The following is a 15,641-nucleotide window of genomic DNA, read 5'->3' as shown; positions in this document are numbered from 1 at the left end:
TGCCTCTGTGCTCTCACACTCGCTCTACGCGTCTTCTGCTGCTCCCCGCTCGTGCTTTCCACCTCAAGCTCCGGGCCCTTACGCTCCCCGTGATGGGTCTCATCGTTAGGACGGAGCGCAAACCATGGCCGAGCTCCACATCCCTGCACATGCCTGAACAAGAGCCACTGCTTGATGACCAATTTCCTTCTGCTGACAGCCTACGTGAAGGTTTGGGAGCAGTAGCTCAGGCCCTTGCATTATGGAAGCCTTGTTTTATTGTACTAGTCGTTCCACATGAATTGCTGCCCATGCTCTTCTTTTAGCTCTGGCTCATTGAAGTCTGAAGAAAAGCTGGAGCCTTTGTGGACTCATAAAAGGCACCTTTTGTCATTCCGGATAACTCAGGGGCTGCAGCTTGGCAGGTGATCCATCAGCTTCAGTGCACTCCCAGACATTCACATCCATATATAGGAATTAGGCTTAGCCATGTAAATACAAAGACAAACACATGAACTACAGGAAGATATATTTTAATTGAAAATTTAATTTTTTTGAGATTTTATTTCATTTCGTAGCAATAATCATCATAATATATTATTATTCCATTCTTCATAAATACACATTACAAAGAAAAACCTGACTGCGCAAGAAAAATACTAGGGAAAGGAAACCAGAATGAGAATGAAGAAGAGATAAATAAGTTTTCAGAACATACAAAAGTTCCAGTCATTGCACTGTCCGGCAGGTCTGAGTTCAAATACTCTGGGTTGTATGTTTTCTTAGAAAGTTAACCTCTCCTTTCATGGTTACCCAACTTTATAGTATGAAGGTGTGGTCAACTTCAATGTGACTCACAACAAAATCACTTTAACCTAAAAATCAAGGACTGTCAAAGTCCAGCACCCTAGACCTCCTTCTGGGGCTGTCTTTGACAGTGTCCCACAGAACACAGTCTGTCCACACTGGAGTTGGGTGTACCTTCCACACTTGCCCATACAGACCCACAAATCCTACGTTGAAGGGTGCTTTCCCTACACTCCACCCACAGAACCACCTATCGGCTAAATTAGAGAGGCTTGTCTTTCTCTAGCCAATCCAGAGGCCCATCTGTCCCACACTGGAGGTGCCTTTCTCTGTCTACGCCTTCCATTGTTTCCTCTGTCAATCACGGGAACGGATGGTCTATGCCCAATTCTTCAAGCTATCCCTCTATCCAACACTGTAGGCACCTGTCTCTGTCCATGCCACCAAGAGTGTTCACCACTGGAGGGGGTTGGCGCTATCCCACCCAGAGCGTCACCGCTCCCATGCTCGAGGGGTTTTTCTCTCTGTCCAGGCCGCCTAGAGTTCTCTTTGTCCCTCACTGGAAGGGTTGTTGCTATCCCACCCAGAGCTCCATCTGTCCCAAACTGGAGGGGGCTGTCTCTGTCCATGCCTCCTGTGGCAGGTCTGAATCAGGACTCGGACAAGGGGGCATGTTCTCTCAATTCCTCTTCATTCAATGAAAAAAAGGCCTAACCTTTCCCCTCTAAGCACTATTCTAAAAAGAAAAAGGGTGCTCGTCAGGGTGTCGTATATAAATGAAGTCCTCGGTCCAGAATCCTTTTCTAACCCAGCTTCCCTCTGTTTGCTGAAAAGAAAACACAAATGCAATCAAGTTATACTTTGGGCCATTGCCTGAATGAAGGGAAGGTGGCTGGTTTCTGACCCCCCACCTTTTTGTCTCTTCCATAGGCCCCTTTGCCTTGGTGCAGTGCCAAACATGCAGCCTGTTTCCTTCAGTCTCTTTCTCTCTCCAATTGGTTTTCTCACAGTTTTTCTCCCTTCGGGGAGTCTTTCCTCTGTGCCGTTTCTTTTCCCACTCCAGTCTGGTTTCTTTCAGTCCCTATCTACCTGTTCCAGAGTTCCTTTACATTCCACTCCCCACCCTGGGGTTTTCCTTTTCCTCCTTCCCCACTATAGGGCTTCTTCGTGTTCTCTCCACTGTGGGGCTTCTCTCTGCTTTCCCTACCTTGGGGGTTTTCTGTGTTCTCCAGACCTTGGGATTTCACTGTATTCTCCCCATCTAGGGGCTTTTTTTGTGTTCTCCCCACTTTGGGGTTTCACTGTATTCTACTCACCCTGTGGCTCATCTGTGTCCTCCCCACTCTGACGTTTCTTTGTGCTCTCCCCACCTAGGGGCCTATCTTTGTGCTTCCCATTCTAAGGTTTCTTTGTGCTCTCCCACCTAGGGGGCTCTTTGTGTTTCCTCTGGGCCAGTCTCTGGGCACTTCCAGAGTGCTCGTACGCTTTCACTTCTCTGAGCCTGGCCCTTTTGGCTACACTACTGGTAGGCGCTGTGGCGCCAAATGTGGCTTGGGACGCCACATCAGGCGTACTCTTGCTCTGCCTTGCCACCCCTCCAGTGAGTCTTACGGCTTCCTCAAGCTCTGTGGGCTTTCTCTTACGCCCCTTCTGATTGGCTTTATACCTGCTGCTCCTTTAGAGGGCTGGGCCATCCTCTGCTGCGCTGTATCAGCGGAGGACTGTGTATAGGTGGGGTCAGAAACCAAACCAGCCCTTACAAAAGGGGTTTTATACTTCTCACACATCTCAGCTCCTGCATAACTAATAAAGGTCTTATGCGTTGGGTGGAAGAGAAGGTCACCTGTGTCCCTTTCTGGGGTTTTCCTGTCCCCTAAGGGGTGGGCACCTCCAATGGTATCTTGCTTTCTCTGTCCCGTAAGTGGTATTAAGCATAGCAGGCTCACATTCCTAGTCCCAAAGGAGGTGATTTCCCCTTGTATAGAGTTGACAAACCTCTTGGATTTGTCACACTCCCTGAGTTCCCTCTTTCCCCCACTAGAGGAGTTTGTCTCTGTCCATGTCTCCAGAGTTCCAACTGTCCCACACTGAAGGTGCCTGTCTCTGTCCATGCATCCCAGAGTTTCCTTTGACCCTCACTGGTGGGGGCTGTCTCTGCCCATTTATTTATATCTCTCTGCTCAACACTGGAGGTGTCTGTCTCTGTCCATGCCTCCAAGGGTGTCCTCTTTCCCCTACTTAAAGGGGCTGCCGCTATCCTACCCAGAGCTCAATCTATCCCACGCTGAAGGTACTTGTATCTGTCCATGTTACCCGAATTTTGTGATGTCTCCACTGGAGGAGTTTGTCTCCCTGCATGCCTCCCAGAGTTCCCACTATCCCTCACTGTAGGGGGTTGTAGCTATGCTGGCCAGAGCTTACTCTGTCTTACACTGGAGGTTATTGTCTCTGTCCATCCCTCACAAAGTTCCCTTGGTCCCTACCCCAGGGGGAGTTTGTCTCTGTCCATACCTCCAAGAGTTCCATCTGCCTCTGTAGAAAGGAACTTGACCCGATCCATACCTCCCAGAGCTCCCTCTGTCCCCTGCTGGATGGGTTTATCTCTGCACATGCCTCCCAGAGTTCCTTCTGTCCCCCTTTGGAGTGGTTTGTCTCCGCCCATGCCCCCCAGAACTCCCTTTGTCCCCACTGGATGGGTTTGTCTCTGTCCATGCCTCTCAGATTTCCCTCTGTCCCCCACTGGAGTAGTTTGTCTCCATCCATACCTCCCAGAACTCTCTCTGTCCCCATCTGGATGGGGGTGTCTCTGTGATTAACTCCTAGAGTTCCCTCTGCCACCCACTACAGGAGTTTGTCTCAGCCCATTTCTTCAAGATATCCTTCTGCCCCTCACTGGAGATGCCTGTCTCTGTCCATGTCTCCAAGAATGTCCTCTGCCTCTCACTGGAGGGGGCTGCCACTATCCCACCCAGACTCCATCTATCCGACACTGGAGGTGTTTGTCTCTCTCCATGCCTCCCAGAGTTCCCACTGTCCCCCACTGTAGGGGTATGTCTCTGCCTATGCCTCCCAGAGTTCCTTCTGTCCTTCACTGCAGAGGTGTGTCGCTTTGCTGCCCAGAGCTCCATCGGTCCCTCAATGAAGATGTTTCATTCTGCCCATGCTTTCTAAAGTTCGCTCTGTCCTTTCTGGAGGAGTTTGTCCATGTACATATTTCACAGAGTTCCCTTTGTATCCCAGTGGATGGGGTTCTCTGTCCATGCATCCCAGAGTTCCCTCTGTCTGCCAATGGAGGAGATTTTCTCTGTCCATACCTCCCAGAGCTTCCACTGTCCCCCACTGGAGGGGTGTGTCTCTGCCTATGCCTCCTAGAGTTCCCTCTGTCCTTCACTGGGGAGATGTCTCACTATGCTGCCCAAAGATCCATCGGTCTTTCGATGAAGATGTTTGCCTCTGCCCGTGCTTTCTAAATGTATGTATCTCCCAGAGTTCCCTTTGTATGTATTCCAGTGGATGGGTTTCTCTGTCCATGCATCCCAGAGTTCTGTTTGTCTACCACTGGAGGAGTTTGTCGTTATGCTGCCCAGAGCTCCATCTATCCCACAATTAAGGTTTTATCTCTGCCCATACTTTCTAAATTTTGCTCTGCCTCTCCCACTCCTCTCCACCTACTCCCCACTACCCTCCCCCCCCAGAGGAATGCATCTCTGCCCATGAGTCCAAGAAACCTCTCTGTCCACCACTGGATGGGTTTCTCTGCCCATGTCTCACATAGTTCCTCTGTCTTCCACTGATGGGTCTTTCTCTGTTGATGCCTCCTAGAGTTCCCTCGGTCCCCCACTGGAGGAGTGTGCCTCTGTCCATGCATTCCAGAGGTCAGGGTATTCCACATTGGAAGAGTCTGTCTCTATCCATCGTACTCAGAGTTCCCTCTGCCCCTCACTGGATGAAGCTGTCCCCACCCTTGCAACCACACTACCTCTACACTACCCCTAGCTTTATCTGCCCTTCACTTCAGGGGGCTGTATTTCATACACCCTAGAGCTCCACCTGCCACACAGAGAAGGGGCCTGCCTACATTCTTTCTCCCCAGAGCACCATGAAAGGAGTGAGCAGGTTCACTCCCTCTCAGCCTAGAGTGCCTCCTGTCCTTCAGTGGCGGTCCCTCATACATCCTTTTTCCCCAGAGCACCATGAATGGAGTGAGCAGGCTCACTCCCTCTCAACCTAGAGTGCCTTCTTTCCTTCAGTGGAGGTCCCTCCTACATCCTTTCTCCCCAGAGCACCATGAAAGGAGAGAGCAGGCTCACTCCCTCTCAGCCTAGAGTGCCTCTTGTCCTTCAGTGGAGGTCCCTCCTACATCCTTTCTCCCCAGAGCACCATGAAAGGAGTGAGCAGGTTCACTCCCTCTCAGCTTAGAGTGCCTCCTGTCCTTCAGTGGGGGTCCCTTAGAGAGGAGCTGACTTTAACCTAATCATTTCTTATGTGTTTTTTGTCTGCCACTGATAGGTTGCTGTCTGTTTCCCTTTCACTTCAGAAATCCATCTCATCCCCACTGAAATGGGAGTACCTCTGCCTCTCCCTCACCTGAAAGCTCCCTCTGCCCCATACCAGAGGGAATGGGCGTTGCTAGGGGGGGACTAAAGGGGCTATAGCCCCATATCTTTTGGTTGTAGCCCCGGATAGAATCTCAGGAGCTACAGCCAAAAGACTAGCAAGCCCCCAGTCCCAACAGTACCGACATCAGCTTAGCCCCGGGTCTTTTCCAGACCTAGCAATTCCCCTGCGTGTCATACTAGAGGGGGCTGCCGCTATCTCTTTCAATCATGAGCGGTCTCTGTCCCAAAATGGAAGAAACATTTTCTTCCCACCTTTCTCTAGACCTCCCTTTGCCTCAAACTGGTGGTGGCTTTCTCTAGCCTCCTCACCTGTGAATTATCTCTACCCCATGCTAAGGGGGGCCTTTTGCCGTTCCTCTCACATCCCGAGTTACCCCTGACTAACACTGAAAGGGACATCTATATCCCTCTCACTGCAGAGCTCTCTGACCTCCCCTACACTGGAAGGTGGTGTCTACATCCCCTCTACCTGCCCCCCTCCCCTCCGAGCTCCCTCAGCCTGACATTAGGAGTGGATTGTCCTTAGCCATCTTGCCCCAAAGCGCCCTCCGTTCCAGTCGCTGTGCCCTTAAATAAGGACTCTCCCTGTTCTGATCTGATTTCTGTATCACAGATAAACAAAATACAGATTCTTTTTTGGTGACAGATTTACAACACGATTTTTTATATATATATATATATATATATATATACGTATATATATATACACGAATGAAAGTCCTCTTTAAGATGAAGATACCACAGCTTCCTGTCCAGAATACCTTTGTATTCCAAAGAGGCACAGCAATCCATCATCGGGGACTTCGATTTAAAGGGGGCTTTGGCACGCTCCTTGTTTCTATTTCTTTGGATAAATTCCTGTAGGAGTACGGTTAGCAAAAGACATGGACAGATAGAGAGAGAGAGCAGAGTTGGTCAGGAGATTGCCTGAATGACAGAGAAACTGGGATTTCATGGTGACCTATTCATGCCTGGAAGAAGTGGCTAATGTTGGGTGATCCACCTGGCTTGCAGAGACTTGATACTGAAGGAGAGGCCTATGTAATATTACAACCTTTGATATAGAAGAGCGACCTATGTCAAGAACAGATAGCAGGGAGAACTGTCATCCGGCTCAATTTAAGATAAGCAAGTTTGGGGGCCATGTGGAATGCTCCTCTCTGTGTTGTTGAGAGTCTATTCATGTTAGACCCTATATCTACGTACTGAACCCCTGCACCTTCCAACCCCACTGGTGACCTGCAACATAGAGGGGTCAGACTGGGTTATTGCAACTTCGGATATTGGGAGGGCTGCCTGATTGCTATCTACATTGGCAATCTTGGTTATGGACTTCGGAATCCTTCAGAGACTACTTTGGTAATGTAGTTCTCAGGCATATTGAGATTGTTGTTTGTTTTTGTCCATGACTTGGGTTAAGTCAGTAGGCTTCGATATTAAGAAGACTGTGTGGTGAACCTACTTTATCTTTATCGGTTAGGTATTTTTCTCTGTCATGGAGGACGTGCCCCTGCGGCACACTTGAAGTGACTGCAGGATCCCTCTCAACAATGAGCTGTCTCTACCCATAATGGAAGCTCTGGGATTTGGCAAGGAGCTGCAACGTTTGTAGATCACTTTTGCCAGCAGGTCCAGATATGTCAGGGATATTGGAGTTTGTGAAAGGTTTATCTGTGCCTCGTTGGAAGGTTTGACAATAGCTCTGAGAAATGTGATGCTTGCATCATTGTAATGGAGACCTCAGACTTTCGACGGTGTGGAAATACCATGGAACCCTATTTGTCAACACACTCTTATGTGTCAATGACATTTGTGATGCTTGGATATTTTCCTGTGCCTTGAAAAAGAGTGTGATTGCAAGGCCCCCTGCATGACACAGAGATCTGCAGAATTTGGGTTGTATCTGTATGACCAAGACCTGGGCCCCAAGCAGGTGTATCCATACCATCAAAGCATGTGCTATCGGACTAGTGTTGGACGATGAGATTTGGGACGTTGGGTGTTTTTTCTCCAAATTGAAGACCTATGTTTTTGTTACATCTGTTTATAGAATACGGATCAGTGATGGAAACATGAGACTATATATGGCACATGTTTATATTATGGATCAGTGTTTTTGACATACATAATTAAAATGTCTGGAGATGAAGCAGGCATGGAAATTAGTGATACTGGAAGACTTCTCTGTCCCATGAAGACAAAGGACTTTCGCAGAGTTGTCTACAGTCTTGTTGCCCAACATCTGTTGATGTCATGGTGGCATGGGATGTTTGTGTGACTCCCTGCTAGAGGAACCTAGCAGCTTCTTTCATGTAGATATCACTTTGTGAGGTTGTGTGTCCGTGTGGGAGTATGCTAAATTGTATAGTTGGTGTCCAACCACAATAGAGAACACTAAGCACATACCAGGAGCTTTCTCAAATTGTCAGGGTGGCAAGCTTGCAAAGGAGAAAATGCCTGTATTTGCGCTTAGAAAATTGATCATGCCAGGTAGCCCTGGCACCTTGGACACTGGAGCTGTGGCAAGATCAGAACCAAAACCTTTTCATCTTCTGTGGGAAGGTAAATAACTGGGATGTTGGATGGACAAATACTGCAGGTGTATGGCAAGGCTTGTCTGCCAACATGGAAAGAGCTCTTCTCAGATGGCTCTGGGTCTGTTGAATTGAGAGATAGGGCCTCATTACAACCCAGGCGTTAAGGGGTTAACGGCGCCATAAAAGGTGTCAGCGCCGTTAAACCCTTAACGTCTGATTACGAGGTCCCTTTGCGGGTTGCACTTTAACGCCTGCTTTTAGCAGGCGTTAAAAAACCAACCCGCAAAGGGACCTAGGAGCTAATTACGGCACCGTAATTTACGGTGCCGTAATTAGCGCCTTCTCCTTTCCCATTGAGCCCTATGGGGCAAAAATGGGAATGGGGAAGGGCCATGGCGGCATGGGGAATTACCGCCCCGCCAACCGTGGAATGGGGTGGTAATTCCCCATTCCGCCATGGCGGAGTCGGTAAGTTACCGGCATGGCCCATGGTGCTATTAGCACCATGGTCCAACGCCTGGGTCGTAATGAGGCCCATAGAGAGAATGCATTTGTCCTTAGAACGGAGGGCACTGGTAGGTTAATGTTGGTTGATCTTGTGCTCCAAGTATAGGGTTATGGGTAGCAAAGATTCTTGGGTTGTACACACTGCCTATCCATACTATTCATCTCTGCAGGGAAATGTGTGTCTGCCTCTCCCGCACTCACCAACCCCAATGGCCCCAGCAGACTCGATCGTTAAGATGGAGGCTTACTGTAACAGTAATTCAGATTATTCTGTAACTGGGGAGTGAGGGTTCCCGGCAGGATAGACGTATTGGCAACCTTCTTTTTGCAGTTACAATTCCCATCTGTATGTCCCGCCTTAGAGAGAGTATGCACTCTTCCATACAATGATGCCGCCTACGCAGGTTTCTGTTACGCATTACAAAAATGAGCTATGGCATGGGACGATTTGCAGGTTTCATAATCACATATCCTTCTCTCCCTTCCACCAGCCCCAAAAAACACTGAGAAGTTGGCTTTTAAAGCTAATACTAAAGTTATAATTATAAGAAGAATAGTAATAATAATAATAATACTAATAATAATAATACTTCTTAATCACAGGCATTCATTGCGTTATGTCTTATAGAGATGATGAAAGAGCAAATTGGACGTGTGCAGATGAGAAGTTGGCAAACAGGTCCTTTAGAAACCGGAGGAGACAGTAAGATGGTTTCGAGGGAAGGAAAGAATATTTCAGTGTGATATCCGGCGTGCTCTTGGAGGAAGAGTGGTGCTCCAACCTTCCTTTCCTTTGCCATGGCATCCCGCTGCTACGGGTCCATCTCGTTGTCATGGTGCTGAGCGGCGATGGTGATAACCACGGTGAGGATGGTGCAAAGGACCATGGCAGCAATGCCGACGGCTAGGCTGATGAAAGAGAAGTTGCGGGCCTCGCGGGAGGCAATTTCAGCAGAGATGATGTCACCTCGGGCAATGGCTGTCCTCACCTAGGGCAAAGATAAAAATGCAAAGAAAGCAATGGGAGGTCAGAGGAGTCCATTGCACAAGTGGAGGTGAAGATGCTTGGGGATTGGTGTGGCAGCTTTCTATGGTGGTCTGCACGCATGTGTGTTGATGGCACTGAGCTATGATGAGTCAGGCTATTGTTCATATGTTGGATGTAAGTGTAGGAACATTTCTCTATTTCCTGGGTGGTACACTTACACTAGTAATTTGATTGGCTTTTTCCCATCCAATGAGTTACGTGGGACATAAGTGTGAGGAGGCATGACTGGGTAACCCCAATTTATGAAAGCCACTCTGTCACCTCTACTTGTTATTGCATAAGCTGGAAGAGAATGCCAGTGCCTGGGACAAGGGGTAATGGGTGGGAGGATCATAGGTTCCTCCTGTTTGATAAGGCCTGAATCTTGCACAAGGTCAGAGCTACTGGGACTGCCCACTCTATTAGAGAAGGCTGAGGTTGTCCTCTGCATGGATGCCAGGATCTCACCCCACAATACACAACACAATTGGCCGCAACGTGGGTCTGGGGTGCTGCTGGTGGGCCAAAGGGAAATGTGCTCTGTTCAGTTGTTAGAAGGCTCCTGGTCAGGAACCTGTCTTCCACTCACACAACCTTTTCTACTAAATGGATTTAGTGTGTTGTTTGAGTGTCCTATGGTCTGTGAGAATGGAGAGGTTGCTAGGGAGAATTGTTGAGGGGGGCTGCCACCATCCAGTCCTTCGATTTCTCAAGGTCCCTCTGTCAAACACCCCCCTATCCCCCACTCCCATCAGAGGAGGCGGGCACTGAACTAGTATCTTATCTTGCACCTGCAGAACGTAATCTCTTTGGCTTGGACATAAGATCCATGCAGCTGTCCTTACTCGAAGATGCAGGAAGACAGGGTGAAGGACAAGCAGAGTGAGTGGATGAAGCAGACCAAGCGACAGACAGTCAGCAATGAGAGAGCATGGTACGACAGGGTGTGTAGTGGCGGGGTGCTTACGGGAGGTGCTCACCTGCACAGCCTTGATGATGGCGATAATGCCAGTGGGCATGAAGCAGCAGATAGTGGTCAGCACAGCAATGGGGAGGTAGTCGTGCGGGGCCCTCCGTGGCTCCAAGACTCCGATACCCGGGTGCATCTGGCCTGGTGCCATTCCTGGCTGACCCGCCTTGTTCCCCGTCTGGTACTGCTGCAGGATCAGAAAAAAAACGAAATAATTTATTTAGAGATTGTTGCATAGCAGAAGGTGCCAGCTGCTGCCTAAAATACCCATCACCTCCTGGATTCAATGGAAGGGGTGGGGGAAATGGAATCTACATATTCACCTTTTTATGAATGGAAGCAACAGCACTGCGCACACCTGCATTTTACAATTCTTTCTGCTCGAGATACTGTCCCGCCACCTCATATTTTGAATTTGAGTCATTGCTTGAAGAAAATGCATAGGTATTGAGGCTAGCATCTTGCAGAGAGTCCTATGCCATTCACAAGAGCCCATCTATGCAAAGAGCTTCGCTGTGCAATACCAAAACACAGTTCTCAGTCCCCAATTGCTTGAGCCTCTCTCTTGTGTCAGAAGCACATTTTGTTCGTAGTGTGTACACATGCAAGGTGTGTGGGGCATCTGGTTGAAGGTACATTTATATTGAATGCTTTATGAGATACAGTTATACAAATCAGCTGTTAAACCAAGAAAAACATTGATGTTAAACAATAGATGGATCAATGCTCACCCACACTGGTTGCACCACAAGCCCCCCCCCTGCTAATAATAATGTTTTTAATTAGCTGGGGGCAGGAGATCTCTGGCGGTCTATAAAACAAGGACCATTGGTCTCAGAATGTGTGCACCAGGAAGGCTTGAGCAACCAGTAGGTGACAACTTGTTCCCAATGGGTTGTGGGAAACAAATAAGTGTATCCATGTAGACCAATGAGAATCTGACCAGCCGCCGGGTGAAAATGCATAGTGTCAGGAGGTCTGAGCGACCAACAGTTAAGTCTTTGAAAGCCAGGAGGTTCTGGGTGATATATTATGGCCAATAGTCCTGTGCGACCAATAGGTCAGGCGTGGTATGCCAAGATGTCACTTGGTGACCAATAGGTGAGTCTTTGTAATGCAACAAGGTTCTGAGCCAACAATAAGTAAGCCTCTGCAAGCCAAGCAGGTTCTAAGTGGCCAACATTTGATGAGATGCTGGTCAAGGAGGTACTGGACAACCAACAGGGAAGTCTTCCTAAGCTAAGCTGGTTCTGAGTGACTAATATGTGAGGGTTTGCAGGACAAAGAGATGTGTGTTGTCTAAGTGACCAAGTAGTCATAAGCCAAAGACATTCCGAGCGGAGCGACCAGTAGGTGAGAATTTGCAGGTCAATGAGGTTTGGGATGACCAGTATGATTCAACATAACCAGTTTATGAGACATTTTGCCCTGGAATTCTTGCTGACCAATAGGCAAGCCTTTGTATGTCAAGGATGTTCTGAGCCACCATTAGGTGAGAGTCTGCAGGGCCAGGGGGTCATGCATGATGCTGCCCTCCATGAAACCGACTTGCAGAGGCAAATAACATGAGAGTACGCGCAGGTTAAAAACAAATAAAGCGTTTGCTCCTTGTGTTGGGCAGTATGTTCACTGCCATCTTTCAGTGGAGGTGATGCACCAATACTTTTTTGTCCCTCTGCCTGCCAATCCATTGCTGTCACAGGTAGGCTTTCTGTGGTGGTGTGTGGTTTTATCTGCCTTCTGTATCATGGACAGCTTATAACTACAGTCCCTGGACACGTTCTGGTACTGGAAGGTAGCACGCGTGTAGATTCAGCTTTACAACAACCAGAAAGCTTGACCTTTCCTCACTTTCCAGGGCACTGAACTACTCCTTTCCACACTTGTCTTTCCTGCCTTGACTACTGCTCCTCTATACTTATTGGTCCTCATGCTTATCATCTCGCCCCTCTCCACTCTATTTTCTACTCTGCTGTGCGCACTCTTTTCTGCCCTTCTCCTCGCACTTCTATTACTCTCGGTGCTCTCTCCTGGCTTTCATTGGAACACCACTTACTCTTCCACTTGCTCTGTATTGTTTTCAAGAGCACTCGTGGACTAGCCCCCTATCTCTCGGCTCTACTTTCTTTTCCCACCCCATCACGTCTCTTCCATCAGAATCCCAGTTCCTTCTCTCTGTCCAGAAATCACCCTGCACTCAATCCCATGTTTGCTCTTTCTCTCTCTTTGCCCCCAAAGACTGGAACTCATCCCCCTTGACAGCAGATCCTTCCCCACTCTCCATCTTTTCCAGACTCCTCTTAAATCTTTATTTCTTAACACTGCTGCTTAAGCACCCCTTCTACCTGATCCTCTGTAATGTTCCTCGACTCTGTCCTCTTTGGCTGACCTGATTTTTATTGTTTCATGAATTGTACTGTCATTCTCTTCTATGTAGCACTTTTGCAAAAGCGATTTATAAATCAAATAATATACAAATACACAGATGCACAACTTGTGTACATACACAACCAGAGGACCCATGAAATATCATGCCAGGGTCCTGATTTGACTAGGATTAGAAAGATAAAACTGACATGACAGCATCATCTACCATCGGAAGATTGCAAAGCTGGAGATAGTTAGAAGGTCTGAACAGATCACTATGGGCATGGAGATCTTCCTCTAGAGACCAGGGGTGAGTCTGGGCTTTGTGATGAATCTGCCGATGCCACCACTATCTCCCTTGGGAAGGTCTCTCCCCATGTGGCCAGGGAAGGATGGCCGCTACCTGATCCTGACCATAGGGGTGGCTGCCCGAGAGAGGACCGTGTGGAGGGAGATACTTCTAATGGGAGTAAAGTGGCCTCACCAGATGGCACACAGTATTCCTGCCAATCAAGGGACACTAAACCACCTTTTTATGACCCTAAGAACCATCCCTCCCCTGATTGTAAGGAAGGCATGGTATCAACAGTAAGACAGACACAGTGACCACAGTTCAAGCGTGTTTATTGAACTTCAAAAAGGGGGTGATAAACGCCTATATAATCTTAAATCTAGAGATGGGAGCAAGTACGACCATCAAATAATAATAATAGCGCAGTCCTAGTGATGTCTTGCCAAAATAAAAGGGCCTGTGCTAATAAACCTGTTGGCAATCCTTACCTCTAAATACAAATAGTGTGGGAAACAGGGTTACAAAAAGGAATAAGTGTTCACAAAAAGAAATGTCAGGGTATTCAGGCCGTTGGCCTCCCTTCCCCACAATCACTCGAGCGCAGCACAGTCTCTGGCTTCTTTAGCATGATGATACAGGTCAATCGTTACCATCAGGGCCTTCTGTGTTGAACTCTTTGCTTATCAAAGTCTATTCATTCAAAGGGCAGGAAACGACCAAATAAACAATAAGTTATTTTCCTCTTTAGATTTTCACAAGTATTCAATTTAGGTGATTCACTATTCACCCCGGATCCCCCTCAGCCGGGCTCAGATCCCTTTAATACATTGTTTGTCAGCTTGGATCCACCTCATCCAGGTTCAGATCCTCTTAACAAAATGTTCGTAGTATATTCCTTTTCAGGTGACTCACATTTCACCCTGGATTGCCCTCAGCCAGGTTCAGATCCCTTTTTAAAACAATTAGTCTTGCTCGTCTGGGCTCAGACCAATTTCAATTAACATCAACTATCGAAGACTTTTGAATGTGCACAGGGTTTGGCTTGACCCGTTGCAGGACCACTTCGATTTCACAATTCCTTTCATTCTAACATTTGCCACCTTTCAGCTGCATACCCAACAGAGACTTTTCGAAAGAGCATCTAGGTGGTGCCAGATCACTCTGTCTGCGGTATCATATCTTGGCTTCAAAGTTCAGTCACTCATCTGTTGTTTTAATTATATTTGCGTTGCTTGCCACATACGCTTCATACACTGTTTTCTTCAGTTTTCTTTATACAATGTTGCTGCTTGCAACCTTGGATTCATCACATACCAGTCTGATATCATTCTCCCCAACTCACTGGCTGTGCTGTCTTCACTGGGGCTGCTTCGTTGTAGGTGCCAAGGACAGTACCATAGCGGCAAACGATTCTCCCCGCCTTGACTATCGATGCAGGAGAGCCCCGGGTACCTCTGTCACACAATGCAGGATTCTTCAGCTTTGATTCCGGGTCTTACATTTCCTATTCCCGAAGGCTCATGAAGGTTACTGTCTTTCACCGAAAAGGTAAAGGGCACTTCCCTCATTGCAATCCTCTTCTGTCTTGCCGTCTATCGCCTTAGATTAAATGGCCATAATGGAACTGCTGCTTCCACGTGCGCTTTGCCTTCCTCAGAGTGTGCTTTCATGCTCCGCCTTTTATCCATGTGGGGAAGTGTGATGAAAGTCAGGTGTGTGCCTGACCCTGCCTGACCATTGTATTGGGACACGTCAGGTGTACGGCTTGGGTGTTAGTCCGTTTTCTCTCCCAGTGAGCTGTCCGTTAGAAAGTGTTTGTGTTGAAAAGGGGGCGGGAGGTTGAGTTCCTAAGTATCCTACGTGGTAGGGTGGGGTAAACGTGTTACAGGGAAAGGGATACCGCGTCTCACCATCCGGTGTCCCACTTCCACTCCCCAAAGACCCCCCATCCAGGTGATCCTCCCGCAATGGTCCACCCCCAGGAACTGGATCCAAAAGTGATGGCTGTGTCCTGGCCACCTGAATGACAGATCCTCGGGGACTAGCAGGTGGGACACCTTCAGTGTTCTCACATAATAATCTCATAAATTGTACTCCTCTTATCAATCCCCTAAATAGTACTGGATGAGGAAGAATAAGAGTCACCTCAATGAAGAGCACTTTTCCAGTACTGTGATGAGGGAGAGGAGTGGAGGAATGATGATCAATCCTAATGAAAACAACCCTCCCATATACAAAACTCTCATGGCCTATTGTCATACATCTACTCCTTCTCCTATGAAGACTAGGGAAAGCCTTTTCACCAAGCCTATAGACCAACCTTCCAACTTTGGTGTGCCCTGTGTGCCACCTTTTCCAGTTCCACTTATCAAGTATACAGCACTGGCTTGCCATTGAAAACCTTTGAAAATGTTTATCCAAGATCTTTGAGTCAATTGTTAACAATGGACTTCCTTTCCCAGAATTCTCAAAATACTGGCACAAGGAAGAGGGAATGAGCAATGCAGAGTGCAGGAGGCCACAAGCTCAGCAAGTG

The 15,641-nt window shown here is 47.9% G+C and overlaps 1 protein-coding gene across 1 annotated transcript in view; it reads right to left on the bottom strand.

The window, feature by feature from the left end:
- Nucleotides 1–496: 496 nt before the first annotated feature.
- PRRT1 (proline rich transmembrane protein 1) overlaps nt 497–15,641 on the bottom strand; it is a 227,036-nt gene continuing 211,891 nt past the window's right edge. The window contains exons 3-4 of the mRNA XM_069635023.1: nt 10,457–10,633; nt 497–9,438 (exon numbers count right to left, since the gene is read on the bottom strand). Of these exons, the coding sequence (XP_069491124.1) occupies nt 9,262–9,438; nt 10,457–10,633 (354 nt within the window). The 3' untranslated portion in view covers nt 497–9,261. The remainder of the gene's footprint in view (nt 9,439–10,456; nt 10,634–15,641) is intronic.

The sequence above is a fragment of the Ambystoma mexicanum genome, chromosome 13 (genome assembly GCF_040938575.1).
Source record: "Ambystoma mexicanum isolate Mex_15411 chromosome 13, UKY_AmexF1_1, whole genome shotgun sequence".
In the NCBI taxonomy this organism is placed as follows: domain Eukaryota; kingdom Metazoa; phylum Chordata; class Amphibia; order Caudata; family Ambystomatidae; genus Ambystoma; species Ambystoma mexicanum.
This window is presented reverse-complemented; position numbering and strand designations above follow the sequence as displayed.